The sequence below is a fragment of the Saccostrea echinata genome, unplaced genomic scaffold, assembly GCF_033153115.1.
Source record: "Saccostrea echinata isolate AGI-Se365-2 ecotype Australia unplaced genomic scaffold, CSIRO_AGI_Sech_v1 ptg000022l, whole genome shotgun sequence".
Lineage (NCBI taxonomy): Eukaryota > Metazoa > Mollusca > Bivalvia > Ostreida > Ostreidae > Saccostrea > Saccostrea echinata.
The window spans coordinates 18021379-18047819 of NW_026889771.1; the positions used below are offsets into that span (position 1 = coordinate 18021379).

General features: G+C 34.0%; 1 protein-coding gene across 4 annotated transcripts in view; it reads left to right on the forward strand.

The window, feature by feature from the left end:
- The window catches only part of LOC133190567 (multidrug resistance-associated protein 1-like), a 962792-nt gene that overhangs the window by 191524 nt on the left and 744827 nt on the right, over nt 1-26441 (forward strand). For all 4 annotated transcript variants that reach the window (XM_061326266.1, XM_061326267.1, XM_061326268.1 and 1 more), the window contains exon 10: nt 9744-9998. In XM_061326266.1, the coding sequence (XP_061182250.1) occupies nt 9744-9998 (255 nt within the window). The remainder of the gene's footprint in view (nt 1-9743; nt 9999-26441) is intronic.

Genomic DNA, 26441 nt, shown 5'->3' on the forward strand with positions numbered 1-26441 from the left:
TGCTGGATTTGACCTACATTTTCCAGATGAGTGACCAGGTGAAAGTTTTTGGTGCAGGTCCATTACCAAGAAACAGTAAGGTCTATCTGAACCAAACTTGCATGGATGATGCACCAAGGGATGAACACTCTCAAACTTTCTTCACATGCTGGATTTGAATTACATTTTAATTACATTTTCTGGATGAGTGACTAGTTGAAAGTTTTTGGATAAGTCCATTTCCAAGTAATTGTAAGCCCAATCAGATCAAAATTGCATAAATGTTGCATCTAGGGATGTATACTACTAGGTTATTAGTTAAGTGTGAGACTTTGCCTTACTTAAAGACAACTTGAGCTCTGTCATCTCTACCTATATTTGTTGGGTTATTTACTTCTTCTCTCGGTATAACACCTTATACATCATGCAATGTCCCTTTTTTAGAGACCCTTATGAAATTGTTTGAAAAATTCTCTTTTTTGCTTTCCTCTTCTCTAAAATGGTCATACATGTGATAGGTTTTGGACCCGATACTGTACAGGAGCCTAAAAAATACTGGAGTTTGGGTAAAAATACAATACAAATCTTATCCAAAAAAAAAATATCAATAGTGGATTAGATTTATTACATCTTATCAAATTTGGAAATTTACAATATTTTTTTACTGATTGCAAGCAACTTTCACAGGTTCTAGAATATGATTAGGAGGTATTCACAGCAATCTTCAATGATTTTGAATTTAGCACATAAAAGAGTGTCCAGTGTGTCATGTTTTTCAGTCTTTGCATGTTTTTTTAAGTCTCTTGAGTCACTCAGGTGACTTATTTCTATCTGTTTTTGTTACGTCATCGTCTGCCTTGCATCGATGTAAACTTTAAACATTTCAGCTTTTCTTGAAGTGCTGAACCAATTTCAACCAATTTTGACATATGGCATTAATGAGTGAAGGGGTACAAAAGAACTAAGTACGTTACGTATTATTCGAAGGCCCACAATTTTTCGTATTTTGATATACAAGTTTGCAAAAATATAACTACTATGTACATGTAGAAGAAGATTGGTAGTTTTGATATATGCATAACAAAATTTCGCAAGTACGTTGATTAGAGGTATTCACAGGATTTAAACATCCGTTCTTTCCGGAAATTGCTATTTTTTCCACTATTTTTACAACAAATTCCCAAAATTGAAGTAGTGCACACCCCTCGAGCAAAATAAAACATATATATTTGAAAATAATTTGATAAAAGACAAGCAAAAATAATGCTAAGAATTTGCTCGAGGAATGTGCAGTATGTTAATTTTGACATTTCATGACTATTTCCGGTGGCGGATACCAAGTTAGTCGAGAGGCGAGTTCTTATCTAGGAGCAATAATAATGGTGTATTTTGTGTAATAATGTTAAAGAAATAAATTTATCATTGATTGACCATATTTATATTGCTCATACAAATATATTTGTCATGAAAATAGCATAAAAGCTAAAAAAATGTTTTATAGAAATGACAAATTACGATATTTTTTTAAACAACTAAGCCTTACACTTGCTAAATGTTGCCAGCAAGAAGGGAAGAGATCAATTTAATATACTAAAGCAATAAAATATAAATGTTCAGCTGACAAATGAAATCACTAAAAGTATTATTGCAGAAAAGAAAATGCTTAAATCCTAGCCTTTATTTCATCTTGCTACTGAAATGGTCTAGTTGACGTCTGCATGTATGTAAATAAATTACGCAAGAAACTCAACGATGACGTCACAATAGGTCCCCTTGCAACACATTCTTTTTGGAAAGGGGGGGGGGATAAATTCCCAATCTTTTGGATGCTGTTGGTCAGGACTGATTAGATTAATTAATATTCTGAAGTCTTGTATTTTCAGTCATTTATACAAGTGCACGGTTGATGTTTCAATATATTTTTAGATTTTATAATACACGCACAATGTAAGCGTGTTGCATCTGCATCTGTATATTGTAGACATTGTCGTTAATATTATGCAAAGCAATATAAAAAACAAAGGCTCATATTTCACCTAGTAAAAGAGCCACAGCGCATTTGATAGGTATTTTCGCCTACTCTACTGGTGATTCCTTAAATTCATTGTTTAACCAAAATTTTGTCATACAATCTTAGTTTATACATGCGTAAAACCATACCACACATTAATGATATTTCAATATTAATAGTTTCCTCATATGATAAATATGAAAATTATCCAGTTTGTATGGAGTATATAGTAAATATTGAGGTATCCACCTAAAGATGACAAACTGTTGTCAAAGACCACTCTTAAGCAGGAAAAACAAAAACAAAAACAAAAAAAACAAAAAAAACAAAAAAAAAAACTTTTGAAGGATTTTATTCGGATATGACTGCACTTCTAATTTTGGTTAAAAGATGGTCTTCATATTGAAAATGATAAAAATATATATTCAATTTTTCTTCTCATATAATCGTAAGATTTAGCAATCTGTCTTAAATTTATTCATTCAACGTCATTGACTTCGTTGGCGCAATGGTATGATTGCTGGAATGTAAATATGGTGATAGCGAGTTCAAGTCCCACATTTTTTCCATTTATGCTTTCTTAAATTTGTTTTTCTTTGTGTATCTTTTCTACGTTTTTCTTTATTACGTTTTATGATATACATAAGTTTAGAAAGTTATAATATACACAATATACACTTTGAAAGTAGCTCGGAAAAAACAGTCCTAAACTATTTTATTAAAGTTTGCAAATTCATAGCTACTTGTTTTATTTTTATTGATTTTATAAATCTTTTGTCTCAGAATTTGAGTACTGAACAAATTAAATGATTGTCATATGACATACCTGCAACTACGAAAATATAACACTCGTCCTCAAATCATATTACATAGTTTGATCTTGAATTGAAAAGGTATATCTATAAATAGAATCAGGTGATTTCCTTTTACATTCTTGAGTCAGCTGTGTCATCTGAGAGGCAGCTATGGCTCTTTATTTTTTACCCGTATATTCTACTTGAGATCATTCCACATATACCAGAGTTGTAATTTCTTATCTGTCGAGGATCCAGTGAAGTTAAAAGAAGACTGGAATGAGAAAGCGGCAGAAAGGTCCAAAAAGGAATTTCGGACAAAAAAAAAAAAATTAAAAAAAAGCTGTATCGGATGATGGGTTCACTTTTCACAATGTTACCTGTATAGAAAATTCTTTCACCCCATTACGGCAGTGTAAGTGTATCACACAATATAAGTACTGTGGAACAAAATTATTTGTCAGTGTGGACAAGTCTGAAAACAAGTTATTTATCAGGCACGAAGAATCAGGGACGCAGGGCCCCTTCCCACTTTTTTCCGAATTTTAAAAATGTTCATTAAAAGACTAGCCACCCCCCATCTATTTGCTGTAGCATAGGTAAAGTTTAGGAATTTAGTGTATTGGGGGAAAATTGGTTGTGAAAAAAAAAAATGAAAAAAAGTTTGAACCTACCGTGACACGGGGCCTCGGTTTTTAGGTCTCATCCGAAAGACCCGCAACTTTCACTTCAAAGTGCCGAGCGCTTGACGAAGGAACAGTTGCTACCTATTTTTTATCGACTTAGGTCGGTCGCAGCCGTGATTTGAACACACGACCTTCCGATCACGGCGCGAGAGCTCTACCTGAAATGGATTGAAAGTGCCTATATTCATTTTCTCCATAGGTTTGGTATCAAAGGCTCACAATACTTACTTAAAGATAGGCTCATATTGAGCAAAACTTCAAGCAACAAAGTCGAAACTTCAAGCAACAGTAGTTATTTATAAATATATTTACGTATTTAAAAAAAAGATCATAAAAGTGTTCTTCAAAAGAGTAAATGTTTATACATGTTTATTTTTATTATATTTATTTATTTATTATTTTATTTATTTATTTTTTAATTTATTCATTTTTTTTTTTTTTGAGAAGCTATACTAAGTTGGTGAAAGTTGCTAAAGAAAATTCGATAGAAGGTTGCCCATGCCAACTATCCAAGAGAAGTGCTACAGCTTGTTTGGGGGGGGGGGATACTTGATTCGTGCATTTGAACAGAACCATCTGGAGACATATAAAATTATTAATCGAATGACAGTACTTTTTCAGTTTTTTTTTTGGAAACTTTTTCAGATGACAAGACAGAAACGTTTTAAACACACTTTGCTTAGATAAATTCGTGAATGGCGTCGCGAGAATGGGCTGGGGAATTTGCCCTTTCAATTATCTATTAATTAAAATTTCAAATACTTTTTGAAAATATCTTTAATGCTTTCTCATAAAATTTTATAGGGAATCTGAAATTTATAAAATAGTGTTAAAAGTTTTAATGCAATCTTAAAAACAAACCAAGTAATTCGCATAAAAAATAGTCTAGCTTTTAAAAATCAAACTCTTGCTTGAATTAGAATAATCGGATACTTATAATAAACGTACTATTAAATATACGTTACGCATTTCTCTCTCACTCTGCCCCCCCCCCTCTCTCTCGTTTTAAAATCATATAAATTAATCTTTTATTTGTACGTATATTGTCGGACCCAAAAACCAAACTGTTTGTCTCACTCTGGGGCCTTTATTTAACCATTCGATGGGTCAACAAAACGCATTTTGCCCGAGAACCTAGTCAATAAATGTTTTGTTATACCTTTGTATCTTGTGCAGGCTTCCATGATGTAAATTTACTTAAATTACACTGCGGTTAAAATTGGTCAATTTCGTCACTGTCGAACACCAACGATTGCAAATGAAATTTAACTGATCCCGCCCACAATTTTAACGTAAGTGGTCCAATTTTTCATCGACAGGTCAAATATCTTACTCCGCGGCCAAACATCGATTTTTTTTATGACCGCTCAGTACAACATTAGGAATGGGTATAAAAAAGGATGTATTCACTATTACAAAAGAATTGACCTATAGGAGAGAACAATTTCCCGGAAAAAGTGACATTTAAAAATCAATCTTTATTTGTTGCTTTCTACCGTATATATGTCTAAATTTTTCAAATTTGAGTTTTACAACTAAAATTTATTATCTACAACTTCACAATAAACCCCCAAAGTTGGCCGAAACACCATTTTGTCCGTTAAAGCGTTGATTTTTGCATAAATTTTGGCCTAGAAGTCCTTCAGGGCAGGCCTGCCCCTAAATAAAATTGTGATATTTTGATAGGTTAGGATGTAAGGAATAATTTAAGATAGGATTTTTTTAGGGGCACCCCTGCCCTAGGGTCGAAATTCACAAAAAACCTACAAAAAAACAAGTAAACTTGATTTTGACAATCTGCTTCAAATTTATACCGTTCAATATTGTAGTCAGATTAGCTCATTTGATATATGCGCTGCGCTGACTTTTATATCGTGGGTACTTTATTTTTAAAGTCGGGGGGTCGAATCCACCTGTTGCCACACTTTTATAGTTTTAAATTTTTGCCTTTTCAAAGACTATTTTAATTTTTTTATAGGCTTGTGTATGTTTCTTCAATTATCTATCCTTTATGCATTCCCATTTTTGATATAAGAAACACTAAAGAGAGATCAGATCGTAACAATCCAATATACACTTGTCAGTCAGGCGGAACAAGTCTCAGTATAGCACACTTTCTCCGAAGACAAGAATAACGCACTCTGTGTTACTCGATACAGGTATTCTCGACAGCATTGAGCTGCGATGAATTTCAATTGTATATATTCCTTAGAATTTAATCACATTGCTTTTATTCTGTCTGTGCTACTAGTGCTTGTCTGGGTTACATGTAGTACATGAATGTTACGTATTGCTTGAATTATTTGAGCTTAATATATTTAGAATAACATACATGTACTTTTGTTTTTAGTCAATATTTTAAGATCTTAAGTTTTGAAACAGTAGGGTTACATATATCAGAAACTGTACTCCCTTGGATTTCATTTAGGCCCATATGATTTGCACACATTAATTGCATGTTTTTATTATATCCATCTGAAATGTGTTTTAAAATAAATAGCCTAGACATAAAGTTCCAGAGACAGTAGACATTACCATTATGTACAATGAGAAGTAAAGAAAAAAATTAATTATTACATTTGGAGATAACAAACTCAGAATATCAATGAAAGTGTTCCTCCTACCTCTACTCACTGAAATAAAGATTTATGAAAAACAAATTGTTACATGTATTCAGCCTAATGTCATTAATCGGAACGGAAATCGACAAGCTTTTTGTAGAGAAAAAAACCAAGCCCGGCCCTATAGGTCAGATCCCTATTTATATAGAAGTGATCCTTTATATAGAAACCAATTTTAAAGGTATATATAACAAAATTTTGTGTTGTACTCTCGAAATCTTCAGAATAAACTCTGAAATATTGTAGGAAGCAAATGTCAAAAGCGGTTTGTGCATATGTGTATAAATGATAGAGGCTGTATTCGAATGATTAAAATTCTGTATCAGACAAGGGCGGTCTGTGAGAAAATGGATTATCTGTAAATATCTGAACAGAAACTTTGAGTTGCTAAAGTCATGGAAAGAGAGAGGCGCTTTACAGTTGCTGATCTTGTAAATGCACAGTTATGCGGTAAAATAAAAAAGAAATAAAACATGGACAAACAAAATTAAATTATACGATTGTTAGCAATATAAAATAAAATTGATGGAGAAACGTTTTTAATAAGTGGCTATTGGACCAAACTGAGTGAAATGTAAAGGGATATTTTTTTTTTTTTTTTGAAAACACCATGACGCAATGTTTTTTGACGTTATAATGTAGCTCCAGGAATACCAAACATGCTGATTTTAAAAATTAAGTAAATTGATTTCAGTTAAATCGAATGGAATGAAACTTCAAATAAATATTTTATATGAGAAAATGTGTTCTTTTTTTAATATTTCTTGGAAGTAATATAACAAACTTTCCAACAACCCTCGTATTTGCGTAGCGTCGCTAGGTTGACGTCATAACGTCATAGTGTTATTTTCCAAAGAAACTATCTATATTCAGATAGCGTTGTAGGAAAATTGAGTTGAGATAATTACAAAAATTAAGCTGAATTAAAAAGATGACATCTTAGGCATGTTTCAAAAATATCTTCATCAGATTTGGGGACAGGGCCGATTTTGGTCCGTAACGTACTTTCTTCTTTGGAATTTCATGGTCCCTGTCCCTCTGAGGTATAAGGGGTGGGACTAAAACCATCAATATTAGTGCTATCTTTAAAAATATTCTTCTTTACTCCTGAACATCAAGCAGTCAAACTGTTGACATGATTGCAATAAGCATTGATTGTTCTACCAAAATTATGAATTTTATGGCCCCAGGGTCAGGGGTTCGGGAGTTCAAGTGGGTTTCTAATGATCCTATAGATTGTATCCTGTACAATTTAACAGATGGTCTAAGTGCTTGGTAACAATGAGCAGAAGTGCTTCTTCTAAAATTGTGAAATTTGTGGCTTCAGGGTCAGGGGTTCTGGTGCAAGAGGGGAGATCTATTGATTATATAGTAGAAATGCATTAATTCTTTTAAAATCATTCTCTGCGCCTTTGTATTTAGCAGATAAATTAAGTGCAAAGTTATGGTGGGCAAGGATGTTTCTTTCAAAATTTTGAAATTTGATGCTCCAGGATCAGGGGTTCTGGTATTAAGGATGGGGGGCTCTATTGTTTATATAGTGAGAGTGCATTATTTCTTTGACAATCTTCTTCTCTTCTCCTGGATATTAAGCAAACATAGTTCTTATGAATAAGGGTGTATCTTCCATATAAATTGTGAATTTCATGGCCCCTGGGTCAGGGGTTCTGGTTTTAGGACAGAGCTCTATGAATATAAAGTAAAATTGCATTAATTTTTTAAAAATTTTCTCTGCTCCTTGGTATAAAGCAGATAAAGTAAGTTAGTAATGATGAGCAAGGTACCTCTTTTAAATTGTGAATTTCACGGGCCCTGGGTCAACAGTTCTGGTTTCAAAGCAGATTGCTATAGATCAGATATTGAAAATACCATAATTCTAATACCTTCTTCTCTGCCCCTTGGTATTAAGTAGATAATTAATAGCATGGTTATGATGAGCAAGGATGCTTTTTCCAGAATTGTGAAATTCATAGCCCCTGAATGAAGGGTTTGGGTGTTAGGGCGTGGCTCTGACTGAAATTTTGTGGAAATGCATTATTTCTTTGGAAATTTTCATCTCTGCTGCTGGGTGTTCCGCAAACATATGTAGTGTATGGTTATGATGAGCAAGGGTGCCTAGTCCAAAATTGTGAATTTCTCAGCCAGGGCCTCTGTTGCTAGGGTGGGGCTCTATTCATTTTATTCTACTGAAAGAAGTTATTTCCCTTTGCTATAATAATAAATCATTGTAAAAAATGGAATCGGAAGCTCAGTTGAATAAGAGAAATATACAAGATTTTTATCATATATAAAGCAAAAAAGTACACTTTCTTAGTTTTAATGGTCAGGTAATGTTCTAATTAATAGATGAATAGACAAAAATATGTAATCTTTGTATATTAACCCATTTTGCTCTGAAATCAACTGAGATCATCTTATCAGTATATCAAGAGAGTTGCTGCCTGTTCTTTTGTATTTCCTGCAGGGAAAATGTCTTGAAAAAAAAAAATAGCCCAAGGCAAATGGAAAATAGCCCCAAGAATCTTGAAAACGGTTTGACTTGCAGGAAATTCTTAGCCCAATTTGTTCTACTTAACAATCTTATGAAAATTATTTTTGTTTATGCCTAATAATTCCAAGGAAAAGTCCATATTTACCATATAAGGAAATAACATCAGATTTCGTCAAACAAATGTCCCTATTTCTCAGCATTCTCATTATATGCTTGGACTGACACTCAAGATGTACTGGCACATTGCACTGGGTGCATCCAAACTTGGTAACACCTTTTCTTTGTCCTGGAGTCCCAGACAGAGAACACTCGCAGCAAACTTTGTTTTTCTCATACAGTTTTTTTGATGCTGTGTTCTGTTGTTCTTCCCCAACAGTCAACTTTCGGAGCCTTGCGGAGTGACCTAGTATCTCCTATCAGGTCCAGAGCAGTCCCACAGCGGTACCCGGGACTGCTTTCTGGGACTGCTTTGGTGTCAGGTTGGGTTTGTTTGGTACTGTAGCATTATTTATAGATAACATTCATGGAGGTGACTTTCATGATCTTTAATTGCCTATCTTTAGAGAATTCGGGGGGGGGGGGGGGGGGAATGGTTTGAAATATTTAAAAAAAATAAATTTTAACAGGGACATCTTTATCAGATAGGGGACAGCCTTGAGAGCCAATTCTAATGCTTTATGTACTTTCATCTTTATTCAAATCATTGCCGAAGAGGGTAAGAAGGATTCACAAATAGTGAGTGAAAGTTTTGCAAAGGAATATATAAATAAAAAAGATCTATTACTTGAGAACAGCAAGGTTATGATTAGTCATATTTATTTAATAGGAAAGCATCATTAGTTATAGATAAATTTAAATTTGTTAAATCATTATCCGCAGTGTTAGGGTAGGGCCACAAAAGAGGATCAAAGTTTAAGTTTGGAGTATATGTATGAAGAAAAACTTTTAAAAAAAATCTTTTTATCAGTAACATCTGGGCCATGACAAGTCATTTTTAAATTGCATGTATCTTCAAGTAGTCCAGATATTGTGTCCTAAGCTTAAGGGTAAGTGTGGGGCCACAATAAGGGTCAAATATTTTGAAGAAAAAATCAAAATTAAAAATATTCTGGAGAGGTATTTAATTTTTTTTAAAGATTTTATTTTCTGTCTTTATTGTAGATGTTGAGACTATCAAATGCCTCCAAAAGGTCATCAACAGTTGGAGAGATTGTAAATCTTATGTCTGTAGATGCTCAAAGATTTATGGACCTTATGACTTATATTCACACCATCTGGTCAGGACCATTCCAGATAATTGTGGCATTATACTTTTTGTACATGGAGCTTGGTCCCAGTATATTTGCTGGATTTGGAGTAATGATTGTTCTAATTCCAATCAATGCATTAATTGCCAAAAAGACAAGAGACTTGCAGGTAAACTGTTATACCCCTGCTTCAAAGGAAAGGGGGATATACTGTTTTACCCTTGTGTGTCTGTCTGACTAGCTGTCCATGTGTCTGTATAGCAGAGTATCTGTCCGTAACAAATTTTCGTTGCAGTTTTCTCAGTGACTACTCATTGCAGATGCTTGAAATTTTAGCACACTCTTTGTCTAGACATCCCAAATGATGGGATTCATTTTTGTTTGAATCCGATTCACTTTTCCTGTTTATCCATGTGTCTGTCCATACCAAATTTCTGTCGCAGTTTTTTCATCAACTACTCAAGGCAGATGCTTGAAATTTTAGCACACTCTTTGTCTAGGCATGCCAAATGATGGGATTCATGTTTGTATGAATCTGATGTCAACTTCCTGTTTATCCGTGCATCTGTTCGTACCAAATTTCCGTTGCAGTTTTCTCAGCAACTGCTCAAGGCAGATGCTTGAAATTTTAGCACAGTCTTTGTTGAGGCATGCCATATATTGGGATTCAATTTAATACAAATCTTATGTCAACTTCCTGTTTATTGGTGCATCTATCTGTACCAAATTTCCGTCGCAGTTTTCTCAGCAACTACTCAATGCAGAAATTTTAGTACACTTTTTGTTTAGGCATGCCATATGGTGGGATTCATGAGAGCGTATATTCACATCAGAGTAGGGGTATTACTAGTGAGCATTGGCTCACAGACTTCTTGTTTTAGACTGTTTAAATGAGCACTCATAGTCAATCTAGTGAAATTGTAGGCCTAATGTAAAACTAATTGCAACGGAAGTGATTTTGTGAAAACTAAAAGATAAAATGTGCAAATATATGAAGTTAAAAATCTAAGAAAATATGATATCCTTTTCCTCATTGACTGAGTTTTGAAATACAGCTTACACAACACAGAATTACTATTTTTGCAATGTTTATTACATTTTTAGTATTTCTGCTTTCCATTTTGTATGTCATCATCTGTCAAAATGGTCTAATCATTTCATATTTCTCTATTTGTCTTTGTCTTCTTTGTAAACTTTCCACAATTACATCCCCTAAAGAACCTTTTGGCTAATTTTACTCTGGTAATTGGGATTACATTTTATTGCAAGGAATACAGCTTCAATCCACAAAAAATTAGAAGAAAAATACACATCTCCAAGAACTGATATTAAAACAACATTAGTTGTATCTGCTATAAATTGAAAAAAGATCTCAACATCAGATCTAGTGAAATAAAGACTAAAAAAATATTTTTGATGAAATAAAATTCAACCTTTTGTCCAGCCATGTGTTCCCAGCACCAAAAAACAAGTCTAATCGTCAAGACCCAGTATTCTAATAGCATGTACGTATAACATTAAAGTCAGAAATGTGTTTAATAATAAAGTAAATAAATCTGTGCAGTACACTGAAATCATCGGTATATCGAATTGTGGTTGATCTAAGCAGTGTTGTGCTGGAAGAATTATAAATATAATGCTTTAAGACGTCGAGAGAAAATGAGAGCATGATGTATCAAAAGATATTTAAATGAGATTGAAATTAAATCTTTGCAAATTAAAAATTATTTATGATTGTAACACGCATCACTATCAGGGGCGTACATGTAGCTAGGACTTGGAGAAAATATAGGCACAAATTATGGCGAGGGGTCTTGGGACTGCTTAAGGCCCCCAGTTGATACTGAGCAGTGCCCTGGTAGGGGTTCAGGTGGGCGAAGCCCCCCTCCCCAACGGAAAATGGATTTCACAATTTTGAGACCCCTGGGAGACAAATTCTGGAAATATAAAAGACAAAATTCAGGGTATCTTTAAAATAAAAGTTCACAAGTAGAAAAGCTAAAAAAGTGCATTATTAGCTCTTCTGAGCCAAAGGCTCAAAGAGCTAATGATATGGCCATTTGTGCGGTGTGCAGTGTGCATAAACTTTTTAGAATATGGGCCATAACTCAAGAACCCCTTGGCCAATTATTGTCAAATTTGTCACAAGGTATCCTTGGCCCAAGGGCTCCCATTTATACTAAAACTAGGGTTGTGACCCTTAAACAAGGGGAGATAATTAGGAAAATAGAAACAAAAGTACTGGTTGCTAAAAAATCTTCTTCTCAAGAACCACTGGGCAGATTATCACCAAACTTACACAAAAGGATGAGGATATGTTGTAGATTAAAAATTGTTCAAGGTATCACCCTGGGGCAAAGGGCGTGGTCTCAAGGTCACTTCAAAGTTGACCAAAAATTACATTTTATTAAAATGTTGATATTTTGCTTACTATAAGGACTAGGATCATCAAATCTTGTCAGTTGATGCATCTAAGGACCTCATATCATGTTGACTCAAAAGTAGGTCATGGTGACCTACTTTTTAAATTATGCGGCCATTCTTTTTCAAAATGATTTGGAGGCATATTTTGAACAATTTAAGGCTTATGATCATCAAACTTTGTCAGTTGATGTATCTTGGGTTCTCAAAGCATGTCAACTAGAAAGTAGGTCACCTTGACCTACTTTTTGAATTTTGTGGCTAATCTTTTTCAAAACAATTAAGGTCATTAATTCGAATACTGAGAGGTTTAGAATCATCAAATCTTGTAAGATGATGCATCTAGGGGCCATAAATAATATTTATTAAAAAGTAGGTCATCGTGACCTACTTTTTGAACTTGGCAGGCATTTGATTACAAGGCGTTTTAGAAGCATAATTTGGATATTTTAAGGCCTATGATCATAAAACGTAGTAAGTTGATGCATCTTGGGTCCAAAAATATCATCTGAAAAGTAGGTCACCATGACCTACTTTTCAATTTATATGACTATAATTAAATATTTCAGGTACTAATTGGCTTTGAATCATCAAACTTTGTCAGTTGATGCATCTTGGGTCCTTGGAGTAGGTCGACTGAAAAGTAGGTCACCTTGACCTACTTTTGAAAATTTATGGCTTTAACTAAATATTTCGGGTACTATTTGGCTTAGAATCATCAAACTTTGTCAGTGGATGCATCTTGGGTCCTCAGAGTAGGTCGACTGAAAAGTAGGTCACCATGACCTACTTTTCAATTTATATGACTATAATTAAATATTTCAGGTACTAATTGGCTTAGAATCATCAAACTTTGTTATTTGATGCATCTAAGGTCTTTGGAGTAAGTCATTGAAAAGTAGGTCACCATGACCTACTTTTGAAAATTGATGGCTTTATTTAAATATATCAGGTACTTATTGGCTTAGAATCATCAAACTTTGTCAGTTGATGCATCTTGGGTCCTCAAAGTATGTCATCTGAAAAGTAGGTCACTGTGACCTAGTTTTGAAATTTTATGGTTGTGATTTTAAAAATATTTTAGGTATTAATTGGCTTAGAATCATCAAACTTAGTTGATGCATCTTGGGTCCTCAGAGAATGACAAGTGATAAGTGGGTCACCATGACCTACTCTCAGGTACTAATTGGCTTAGAATCATCCTGGGTTCTCAGAGTGTTTTATCTAAAATGTAGGTCATGATGACCTACCTTTGGAATTTCAAGGCTTTATTTAAATATACAGGATACTTAGAGGCTTCAAATAGAAGTGATAGGTTGTACAGTTTATCAGAAGAGTGATTCAAGGCCCTTGGGCCTCTTGTATTTTTCTTGTATTTTTCTTACCAGAGGTCTTTAGTTAGGAGAGTTTTCATATTTTTTTCAGTGTAATCAAATTTAAAACATGAAGAATAATTTTATTTAAAAAATTGTTTAAAAATAATCAGAAACAAATCAATGTTATACTACAAATAACAAGAAAATTTAAGTTTGTTCAGGGGAAAAAAAGCTAATCTACCCACATAGATGAAGTGCAGTGTCAAGTAAATTTGGCTGGATGGCCATAGAAAAAGTTAATTACTGTTCAGTCAAAATTAATCAATTAATTAAGACAACTAATACCACACATAACTTATCTTGTTAGCATCAAATTTTATATCTATTTAATTATTTGCATGTAGAAATTTTAGACAGTTCGTAAGGAGTAATCCTAGTGAAGCAACCGATTAACAATTACAGGCCAGGTTATTAATCTGCACAGTTTGGTGGTAATTTATACATTAATAATCTCTATCAATGGTGAAAATGATATTTAGTTATTTATTTTGTTTGTTTTTTTTTTTGTTTTTTTTTTTAAAAAACATTTTTTTTGATTTTTAATTTTTTTTTTTCTGAAAAAAAATTAAGTATAGGCAATTAAGTGCCTAATGGCAGCTATGCTCCTGACTATGTAAGTTTTTTTTTAGGTCACCTGAGTCACTCAGGTGACCTATTGCTATCCGTTTTTGTCCGTCGTTGTGTGTCATGCGACATGCGTTAACATTTGAACATTTTTAGCTTCTTCTCTGAAACCGCTCAACCAATTTCAACCAAATTTGGCATAAAGCATCTATGGGTGAAGGGGAACATAAACTGTGAATTTCATGGTCCTTGCCCCTCCCCCCCCCCCCCCCCCCCCGGGGCCTGAGGGGTGGGGCTAAAACCACCAAAATTAATGCAATCTTTAAAATCTTCTTCTTTACTCCTGAACATCAAGCAGTCAAACTGTTGGCATGATTGTAAAAGGCATTGAGCCCTCTACCAAAATTGTGAAATTCATGGCCCCAGGGTCAGGGGTTCTGGTGCTAGGGTGGGGCTATATAGATCATATAGTGAAAGTGCATTATTATTTTGAAAATCTTCTTCTCTGCTCCTGGGTATCAAATAAAGTAACTAAGTACATAGTTATGAAGAGCAAGAGTGCCTCTTCCAAAATTGTGAATTTCATGGCCCCAGCATCAGGGGTTCTGGTGAAAAGGGGTGGGGGGCTCTATTGATTATATTGTGAAAATGCATTAATTCGTTGAAAATCTTCTTCTCTACTCCTGGGTATTATTGAAACGCATTAAATACATAGTTATGATAATCAAGGATGCCTCTTCCAAAATTGAGAAATTTGTGGCCCCTGGATCAGGGGTTCTGGTGTTAAGGCGGGGCTCTATTGATTATAAAGTGAAAATGTTTTAATTCTTTAAAAATCTTTTTCTCTGCACCTGGGTATTATTTAAACAAACTAAGTACATTGTTATGATAAGTAAGGATGCCTCTTCCAAAATTATGAATTTCATGGCCCCGGGGACAGGAGTTCTGGTGTTAGGGCAGGGCTCTATTGATTATATAGTGAAAATGCATTAATTCTTCGAAAATCTTCTTCTCTACTCCTGGGTATTATTGAAACGCATTAAATACATAGTTATGATAATCAAGGATGCCTCTTCCAAAATTGAGAAATTTGTGGCCCCTGGATCAGGGGTTCTGGTGTTAAGGCGGGGCTCTATTGATTATAAAGTGAAAATGTTTTAATTCTTTAAAAATCTTTTTCTCTGCACCTGGGTATTATTTAAACAAACTAAGTACATTGTTATGATAAGTAAGGATGCCTCTTCCAAAATTATGAAATTCATGGCCCCGGGGACAGGAGTTCTGGTGCTAGGGCGGGGCTATATAGATCCTATAGTGAAGGTGAATTATTTCTTTGAAAATCTTCTTCTCTGCCCCTGGGTATTGTTTAAACAGACTAAGTACATTGTTATGATACGCAAGGATGCCTCTTCCAAAATTGTGAATTTTATGACCCCAGGTTTAAGGGTTCTGGTGGGGGGGGGGGGGGGGGGCTTCTATTGATTATAAAGTGAAAAAGCAAAATTTCTTTGAAAATATTCTTTTCTGCTTCTGGTTAAAAAAGCAAAGAAGCTAAGTGTATAGTTATGATGAGCAAGAATGCTTCTTTCAGAGTAGTTAATTTCAGGACCCCTGGGTCAGATGTGCTGGTGTGAGGGTGGGGCTCTTGATAATATAGTGAAAATGCATTAATTCTATTAAATAATCCTGTTTTCTCCTTAGTGTTAAGCAGATAAACAAAGTGATTAGTTATGATGAGCAAACTTATGGTTCCAGGGTCAGAAGCTCTGGTGGTTTTTTTTTTGGGGGGGGGGGGGGCTCTATTGATAATATAGTGAATCTGTAGTAAAAATGCATTATTTCTTTAAAAATCTTCTCCACACCTGGGCATATCTGAGGCAGATAGAGTAAAAATTTTTATAAGGAAGGGAATTTTTACCAGATTTTTGAACATCTGGACCATTTGGTCAAGTGTTCTGGTCCTGGCGAGGGCTCTATTAGTTTGTGTTCTACTGAGAGGAGTTATTCCCCTTTGCCATTTACTTTTGATAATTTATCACTGTAAATAATGTACTTGAAAGGTAAATAGAATGAGAGTATTATGCAAAAACTTTTATTGTATAATACAAAAAGTACTTTCATTGTTTTAATGATCAGATAGACTTGTAAGTAGTAGCTAAATAAAAATGAGACAAAAATAACTTGTCTTATTAAATGTTCATCAAAGACCAAGAGAGGCCAATGTAAGAAATTTCAACAAGGGATTAAAATAGTACAGAAGCATTGATAATTTGTTAATATACTGTATGGTGATAGTGATAAATGGGGAACAGATTAGAACTGAATTTATGAACTGTTAATGAATATTAAGACCAATTATTTTGTTGATCATGATCACCCTATTTTTTTTTTCTTTTGGGCAACAAAGTTTCACCTTTCAGTTCATTTTATACTCTATGCATCCTTTAAATTATTGTATCATACTCAGGTGACCATTAAGGCCCTTGGGCCTCTTGTTAGTGAAGATAGAGGAAAGATTGTAGATGTGCAATTGGGTATGTACTGTATTTGGCTGAATATAATATGCACGTTTTTCCCAAAATTATTTTCTGTGAGAAGGGGGTGCGTATTTTACACCACAATGGGATTTTGATAGGTTTTTCTTACATGTGAAACACGACTATCATACGCACATACCATAGTATTACCTAGAGACTTATGCAATTTCTTGCTGTTTATCGCCATATTTAAAATTTCGGAAAGTTATTGTCGGAATGTAGGCTTGCTAAAAATGTTATATTTATAACCTTTTGATAGTTAAATTTAAAAGCAAGTTAAAATTAATTTGAGCTGCATGTTCATCGTCTCTGTGTAGGCTGCCATTAACAATGTTATTTATAGATGTTCACACATTCCTTTGCCACGTGCTTCCATAATCATAGTACACATGTACCTAATCAGTCAGACACTCAGTCAAAAAAGTAATGTCATTTTTTAATGAAATACAATAAAATAAAATTTATTTTAGGTTTTAAATAACTCAGTGAAAATTCATTTCAACATAAACACCCTGTATACGTCCCAATGAATGGAAGGCAATGTTGTGAACACGTGCGCTTGTCACTTGATAATTATCCCTCAACACCCCTCCAGGCAATTAAATTGTTTACCGACTCCAAAGCATTGTTTTTACAGTTAGAGCACTGATTATTTACTGCCTTTATTAATGGCTTTGATTATTTTCTTAGTTAAAAATCGGGGGTTGGTTTATGATCTTTTGTATGTATGAGCCTGTGTTGATTACGATACATTAAACAGTTAAACGCTTGTTAAATGTAATTTTACTTATCTTATATCGGCCTCGTGTTAAAATTATTGAGAGTTAAAAACGGAAATGTGAAGTATGTTGAAACTTAAGTGTTATCATTTACTCGTGCTCTGTAAAAAATAAGATATCCACGAAAATTACCTCGATCTATGAAGACATATATCCCACCTTTGTACATCATTTTTCACAGCTTTGGAGGTGTCTTGAAAACTACACTTTACACGCTTGTTAAATTTTGATTTTATTTTTATAACATCAGCTATTTCTTTAATTAATTAATTTCAAGTTCAAAAGAAGAAAATCGTAGTCTATGAATACTTTGATGTTGCAATATCACTTGCCCTGTTAAATTTACATAATTTTCAACATGATTACCTTAAACTAAAAATAAATATGACAACTGTTAAACTTGCAACAATATCTCGTGCTTTGTTGAAATAAAATTATTTCCACAAAGAATAGTTAGAATACGGCGACGTATAATTTCAATATCACCGTATGCTAAAAAAGAAATTAATAATAAACTCTGTTAATACTTAAATGCAACATTATCTCGTGCTTTGTTAAAAATAAATAATTTCCTCCAGACTGCCGCGACATGGAAAGTCAAGATTAAGAATTAAAAACGCATTTGAATAAAATATCGTGTTCTGTAAATTTTTGGCACTTTATCTCCGCGCCGATTTTCATAGCAAATTACCGCGATTTTCAAAAGTTCAGAACACCGCTTGGTAAAATTTTCTGCTGCGTATAATACAGCCGAACTGCGTTTTTTCCCCCAATTTCAGGCTCAAAAAGGGGGTTGCGTATTTTACACCAATGCGTATTATATTCGGCCAAATACGGTATATCTTTCCAGCTCAAATGGCTCCGAAGCTTCCTTGGGCTCGAAAAATAGGCTCACAAGCATCTCGCCAAATTTAACACATTCTCTTTTATATCTTTTTACCTGTAAATATTTTGTTAAAACATATATTACAAAAAATGAAAAGACCTTTCAATTGATATCAAGAAAAAAGGGCTGATCCCTCAAATTAGGGGCTCAGAGGGGCCTAAAATTATTCAAGTATAACTTTTGAATGGTCAGTATTTTGTTTTATTATACCTCTGTGAATTTTTTCTACATAAAAATATGACAAATAAACCTGCTATTTTTTCTAAACAACCCCTACTGTGGAATAGTTTCTGTGCTATTTGCTCATGGTTAAATAGTCATTAAACTATTCACCGGCAGAATTCCATTTCCCTCATTTTTCATCTCAAAACTATCGGGTTTGTGGTATTGTGACGTATCCGGTTTGTGATGTAATGGAAGTAAAGTCGGTTTCGGTATAATAAAACATTTATTTACTGACTGTCTTGGGGGACGATAAACTTGCTATTGTCCTCATAGCCAGTAAATAAGTGTATAATAAATTACTGAAGCAAAAATGGTTATCTTAATGATTTGCAACTATATGTCTTAAAATTTTTATCATATGGTATGTAATAAAGGGTCAAAGGGGGCAGAATGCTAAATTTTTGATGCTTTATATCTCAAAAAGGGGGAATATTTTTAAAAGCAGTATTGAACAAGAGATGATTAGAATAATGTTCTAAACAATATGCATCCTTTCAATTTTTGCAAAACGGCCCCATTAAGGACTTGAAGGGCTGGCCCCTAAATATTTCAATTCGGCATATCTTGAAAACGAAAATAAATTTCTGAATAGTTGTTGAACAAAAAGTCTTCAAAATCACAAGATCTTTCTTTTGATATCAAGAAAAAAGGGCTGACCCCTCAAATTAGGGGCTCAGAGGAGCCAAAATTCTTTTATGTATAACTTTTGAACGATCAATATTTTGTTATGAATTACTGAAGCAAAATTGTTCATCTTAACGATTTGCAACTATATGTTTGATAATTTTGATCATATGTTACGTAATAAGGGGCCAAAAGGGGCCAGAAGGCTAAATCTTTGGTGCTTTATATCTCAAAAAGGGGGAATATTTTGAAAAGCAATATTGAACAAAAGATGTTCAGAATAATGCTCTAAACAATATGCAACCTTTCAATTTTTGCAAAACGGCCCCATTAAGGACTTGAAGTGCTGGCCCCTAAATATTTCAATTCAGCATATCCCGAAAACGAAAATAAATTTCTGAATAGTTGTTGAACAAAAAGTCTTCAAAATCACAAGACCTTTCATTTGATATCAAGAAAAAAGGGCTGATCCCTCAAATTAGGGGCTCAGAGGGGCCAAAAGTCTTTCATCCTTAACTCTTTAAGTATCAATATTTTGTTATCAATTACTGAAGCAAAAATGCTCATCGTAACGATTTGCTACTATGTATTATTAAATTAAGATCATATGTTGCGTAATAAGGACCAGAATGCAAAATCTCTGACAATTTATATCTCAACAAGGGGAGATATTTTAATAAGCAATATTGAACAAAAGATGTTCAGATAATGTTCTGAACAATATGTATCCTTTCAATTTTTGCAAAACGGCCCCATTAAGGACCTGAAGGGTTGGCCCCTAAATATTTCTATTGTACATATCTCGAAAACGAGAAGAAACTTCTGAATAGTTCTTAAACAAAAATTGTTTAAAATCACAAGTCTTTTCATTTGATAACAAGAAAAAGGGGCTAACCTTTCAAATTACTAGGGGCTCAGAGGGGCCAAAAGACTAATATGTAACTCTTCAATGATCAAGAATTTGTTATAAATTACTGAAGCAAAAATGCATAACGTTACAATATGCAACAATATGTTGTAAAATTTTGATTCTCTGTTGCGTAATTAGAGGCCAGAAGTGACCAGAATGTTTAATCTTTCACACTTCATATCTTGAAAAGGGGATATATTGTGAAAAGCAATATTGAAAGAAAGATGTTCAAGATTATGTTAAATAAGTCAAAAGAATGAAAATTAAGGAGGGAAATTTTTATATCATTATCTTTTAATCAAAACAACAGGCCCAAGGGCCTTGAATCACTCTTCTGATAAACTGTACTACCTATATCACTTCTATTTGAAGCCTCTAAGTATCCTATAAATTTAGATAAAGCCTTGAAATTCCAAAGGTAGGTCATCATGACCTACATTTTAGATGAAATACTCTGAGAACCCAAGATGATTCTAAGCCAATTAGTACCTCATGGTGAGTAGATCATGGTGACCTACTTATCACTTGTCATTTTCTGAGGACCCATGATGCATCAACTAAGTTTGATGATTCTAAGCCAATTAATACCTAAAATATTTTTAAAATTATAACCATAAAATTTCAAAAGTAGGCCATGGCGACCTACTTTTCAGACGTCGTACTCCAAGGACCCAAGATGCATCAACTGACAAACTTTGATGATTCTAAGCAAATTAGTACCTGAAATATTTAATTAAAGCCATAAATTTTCAAAAAGTAGGTCACGGTGACCTACTTTTCAGTTGACCTACTCCGAAGACCCAAGATGCATCAACTGACAAAGTGTGATGATTCTAAGCCAATTAGTACCTGAAATATTTAATAATAGTCATTTAAATTGAAAAGTAGGTCACGGTGTCCTACTTTTTGGATGACGTTTTTTAAGGACCCAAGATGCATCAACTTACAAAGTTTTATGATCATAGGCCTTAAAATGTCCAAATTATTCCGCAAAAACACTTTGAAATCAAATGCCTGCAAAGTTCAAAAAAGTAGATTACTGTGACCTACTGTTTAATAAATATGTTTTATGGCCCCAAGATGCATCATCTTTACAAGATTTAATGATTCTAAACCTCTCAGTATTCGAATTAATTGTTTTGAAAAAGATTAGCTATAAAATTCAAAAAGTAGGTCAAGGTGACCTACTTTTTAGTCGATGTACTTTGAGGACCCAAGATACATCAACTGACAAAGTTTGATGATCATAGGCTTTAAATTGTTCAAAATACTGTATGTGTACATATTTTGGCGTATTCAGAATTTAGCGCAATCACTGGGTATGGAGTTGTTGGCAAAATCATGAATTAGCGCTATACATGTCAATGCCATATATTGTATTTATGAATGATTTCTTAGCGGTATTCATGATTTAGAGCATCGTTGTCTGCGCCAAAGCCGCTAAAATATGAAGCACACATATAGTATGCCTCTAAATCATTTTGAAAAAGAATGGTCACAAAATTTAAAAAGTAGGTCACCATGACCTATTTTTGAGTCAACATGATATGAGGTCCTTAGATGTATCAATTGACAAGATTTGATGATCCTAGTCCTTTTAGTAAACAAAATATCAACATTTTAATAAAATGTAATTTTTGGTCAACTCTGAAGTGACCTTGAGACCACACCCTTTGCCCCAGGGTGATGCCTTGAACAATTTTTAATTTACAACATATCCTCATCCTTTTGTAAAAGTTTGGTGATAATCTGCCCAGTGGTTCTTGAGAAGATTTTTTAGCAACTAGTACTTTTGTTTCTATTTTCCTAATTATCTCCCCTTGTTTAAGGGTCACAGCCCTAGTTTTAGTATAAATGGGAGCCCTTGGGCCAAGGATACCCTATGACAAATTTGACAATAATTGGCCAAAGGGTTCTTTAGTTTTGGCCCATATTCTAAAAAGTTTATGCACACCACACACGGCACATTACCCTTGCAGAATTATCCTGAGATATCCTAAGAAATCCTAAGATAATCTCAAGATTTATTCCTAGGATATTTTGAAAAAATTCCAGGATTGCTCCTAAGATATCCTGGGATGTTTTTGGAACAGGAATTCCTGGGATTTCCTTGGACAGTCCCAATAAAAGGGTTCTACAAAAATCCCAATAATCAAAAAGCCAAGACTCCCCAGGATATCCCAAGACTTAAAAATGTCCTAGGAAACCAGGAATTCCTAGGATGTCCTAGGATATAGGATATCCTAGGACATCTATTTTAAAATTTATGCATAAAAACAAAGCATAATAATATTATAAAATCTCTGAAAAAAATTTAATGAATGTATGTATTATAAACTTTCATGGCCACACAGAAAAATGTATTACAGAAAATAATAAAAAATGCTGATGGTATCTGATACAACTAATACTTTACAATTTTACTGCTTACAGTGCAATTATAAGAATCTATATAACTATGATTCAACATAATGATTTACACACAAGGGGGAAAACAGATTTTCTTATTTTCAAGCTATTTTAATACATTCTGAAGTGGCTCTCATAGAATATTAATGATATACAATGACAAATAATTATAAAAAATATTTAAGGTATTCAATGTATAACGACCATATTTTGTACCTAATAAATGAGTGGTCCGATATTTTTAAACATGGTAGCATTTTGAAGGTGTTATTAAATAAAAATACTCCACCAAAGGAATTTACAAAATTTTGATTATTATCAAATAAATTTCATCTTGAATTTTACATTGAAGTCTATGGGCAGCTCAGGTTTTATTAAGATATTGTAAAAAGTAATTTGAATTTCATTCAGATCTCTTGGTGAAAATATGCAAAAACTCTCTCTTTATTAAAATATGAAATGAAATAAATCATTTACCACAGATATTTTGACAAAATTAAAATTTTGTTTTTTTTCGTCAAGGGCAGATAACTCTTCTAAAACTTTTAAGGTGCAAAATGACCAGCTTCTTTCCTGTTATCAGTCATATGAATTTGGTTCATTTCCTTTTCATCGTTATCTAGCAATGCATTTTTAACTAGTTTAAAATGATTAAAAATTGTTCAGAATCCATTCATTATACATTGAATACCTTAAAATCAACAACCTAGGGGAGGAAGGGGGGGGGGGGGTCTTCACTGCTGAAAGAATTCTGTACTAAAAAGAGTTTCAGATACCAAACAGAAACAATTCATAACAAAAATTAAAAAAAAAAAAAAAGAGGCCTTGACCTCTGACCATTTCACTTCAAAATCTATAGGGGTTATGTTTAATTTATAAACAATATTAAATTTGTATTGACAATCAATCGTGTCCCGCAGTGGGATAAGTCAAAAGGAGTTATGATATAAAATTTCATTGCAATATCTGAAGGTTTTCTAGAAATATTAAGAAAATCAAGTATTACAGACAGACAGATTGATGAACAGAAAGATAAACAGACCAAATTAATATCCCCTGCACCTCATCAATCCGATTAAAGTCACCCAGCTTTAGTTGATCCCTAACGTATCTTCTTTAGCTGTACATTTTTCTTCCTCATCTTCAGTGGCCTTAGTTGCTGTTCTTGAAGCCTTGTGAGATTTTTCTTCACTCGACTTTTCACTTGTCTTCGCTATAATAAAATTTTACTTAATGTATTCCATTGTTTAGTCTGAATATGTAATTATTTCTAAAGGGTTAAAATTAAACTTGTAAAATTTAGAAGCCAAAGAGGCTACCAAGCTTTCAGATTCTACCAGTCCATCAAAATATGTATTAGCCTAAGTGAGATAGACCATTTTTCTCAAAAGATTTATCTTATTCACACTGGCACATACACTTAAACAAACATCAGCATGATGCTGGCCTTCACTACCTCATAACATGATGCAATTTCTGCCTCTCAAGAAAATTGTAAATTATTTGACAACAGGACCAAGTTATGTCAAGTAATTGTTGAAACCCAAATGCACCATTTAAAATTTAAATTTTGTAATTTGTTCATAAAATGGGTCTTGTTTGAAAGATTGTGAAGACATGTAAATTTGTTTTTTACATGAATTTATTCTTAAGTCAATGACTGATACCAAAAAAATATGATTTAAATTTTAAGAATGCATGTGTATTAGGGACCACTTAATGCCAGGGAGACAGAAATTCTTAAACTCGTACATTATTTGAACAGCTTACCTTTCTTGGCATTATTCTCCTTGTTGTCATTTGTTTCTTATTCCCTTAGTCTGAGTTAAACAGTCTTCAAAGTTACCAATGAAATTTTTTTAAGACATGTATATATTTGTACTTTTGTAATCATGAAATAGATTTTAATGAGAGTTGATATTTCTTGCTGATTTTTTTTAATAGTGTTTTTCAGCGTTAAATTTTGCGAATAAATCTAATGAGTTCTAGTTCTACAGACCCTGAAACGTGCTACTACCCCACACGCACGCTGCACGAACGGTACACGCTCGCTACACGGTTTGCACGAAACGCTGCACGGTTTACACGAAACACTACACGGTTTGCACGAAACGCTACACGGTTTACACGAAACGCTTTGCACGAAAGGCTGCACGGTTTACACGAAAGCCTGCACGAAACACTTTGTACATGTTTCTCACACGCTTTGTACACGATTCTCGCACGCTTTGGCCTCAATCTGGATTTTCTATTCAGAATCTCTCGGACTTTATTTCAATTATTACGGATTAATCAAAGATTAGTTAAGAATTGCAATCATTCAGATTAAGTTAAGATTAAACCTCGCTACACCAGTACTATATTAACAGATAAAATACTCAATGTTCAGTTGTAATTAATTAAAGTTTATAAGTATTATAAACTGAGTTTATACCAGGGAAACAAATAAACTCATTCACTTCCTTAATGAGGCCCCTTGGTGGAAGATTTCCCCTGCGGGGGCCCCATAGATGGCCAATATTACGGAGGGAAAATACCCAGCCTCTTTCTGAAGCCGACGCCATAGCTGGCAGCATCTCGATTCCATTAGTTTTACAACAGCTATTATAAAAATTATTCACTCGACATTCATTTTATTTCTGTCGTTTTTGTTCCACTGGACTAACTGCTTTACTGGACTTTTACGTGACTACTACATGTGTTTACCATGTGTTATTGTTGTGATTAGGAATTAGTGATCTGTGTCTTTGGATTTTGACCCCACTATGAATCGCGCTAGATCACAATCCAGGGTTAGAAGGGCAGCAACAGTAGACGTTGACGACCCTAACAATTGGACAATTGATAAATTAAAAAATGAATTAAAATTGTGCGGCATCGATATTAACCATTCTATTCCCCACAAAATACTAGTGAAACTATGGTTAGATAACAAAGGCAAGAAAGAGTTAAGTACCGATGGGGAAACAATATATATTGACTCTGCTCAGAAGAGACCAAGCGCAGGAAGGAATGAGAATGAAAACATAGCTCAAAGTACCTCCAATATAACGGAACGAATTGACGAACTATCCGCTTCAGCTTTTGCTGAAACTTCTGTACCCCATGGAGGGGCCCCTCCTTACACCAATGTAAATGCGCATGCGCCAACGGAACCAAACGCAGTTCCGGAGAGAAACATAAATACTGAGAAGTCTATGTTGATGGCGACGGCGTTCGCATTACAGGAGACAGTAAAATTGATACAACAGACGCATAAAGATAAAGAAGAAGAAGACTATTCATTACCCAAATTTTACGAAAACCGAAGTAGTGCACCATTCGCAGCTGGATCTCCAGACCAATTAGCGGCTACCCAACTACACCCGAATTTGTTCAAAAGTACCATGAAAGAAATGAGTGCGAGCGGCGTCCCTTCTGCGGACTTACAGCACGTGATGGCAGTATCACCTACCATCCGGAAAGAAATCATTTCGGGTAAGGATGTTAACATGTGTAAACTCTTGTTGTCAAATTATGTAGCCCCTAAAACAAAGAAAGAAGAAGACAAGGACGAACGTCTTAACAGAACATTATCCATCGGCGAATTCGTAAAGGCCTTCACCATATATAAATCAATCATGGTCGAAACCTTTCCTCAAAGAAGTAGAGAATTAGACGGATATCTATCTCACATCATTGATGTTTATTCCACTTGGGGGCAACAATTTTACGAGTATCATAAATTGTTCTCTGCCAAAGCTTCAACAGCCCTCTTACAGTACCATATTAAAGTAGATTGGGCTTTGGGGGACCCTGACCTATTAATGAGAGTCTGTGCAGGATCTAGTGTTACGAAGTGTGAAAGATGTGGTTCGACAGTTCATAGCACACTGATGTGT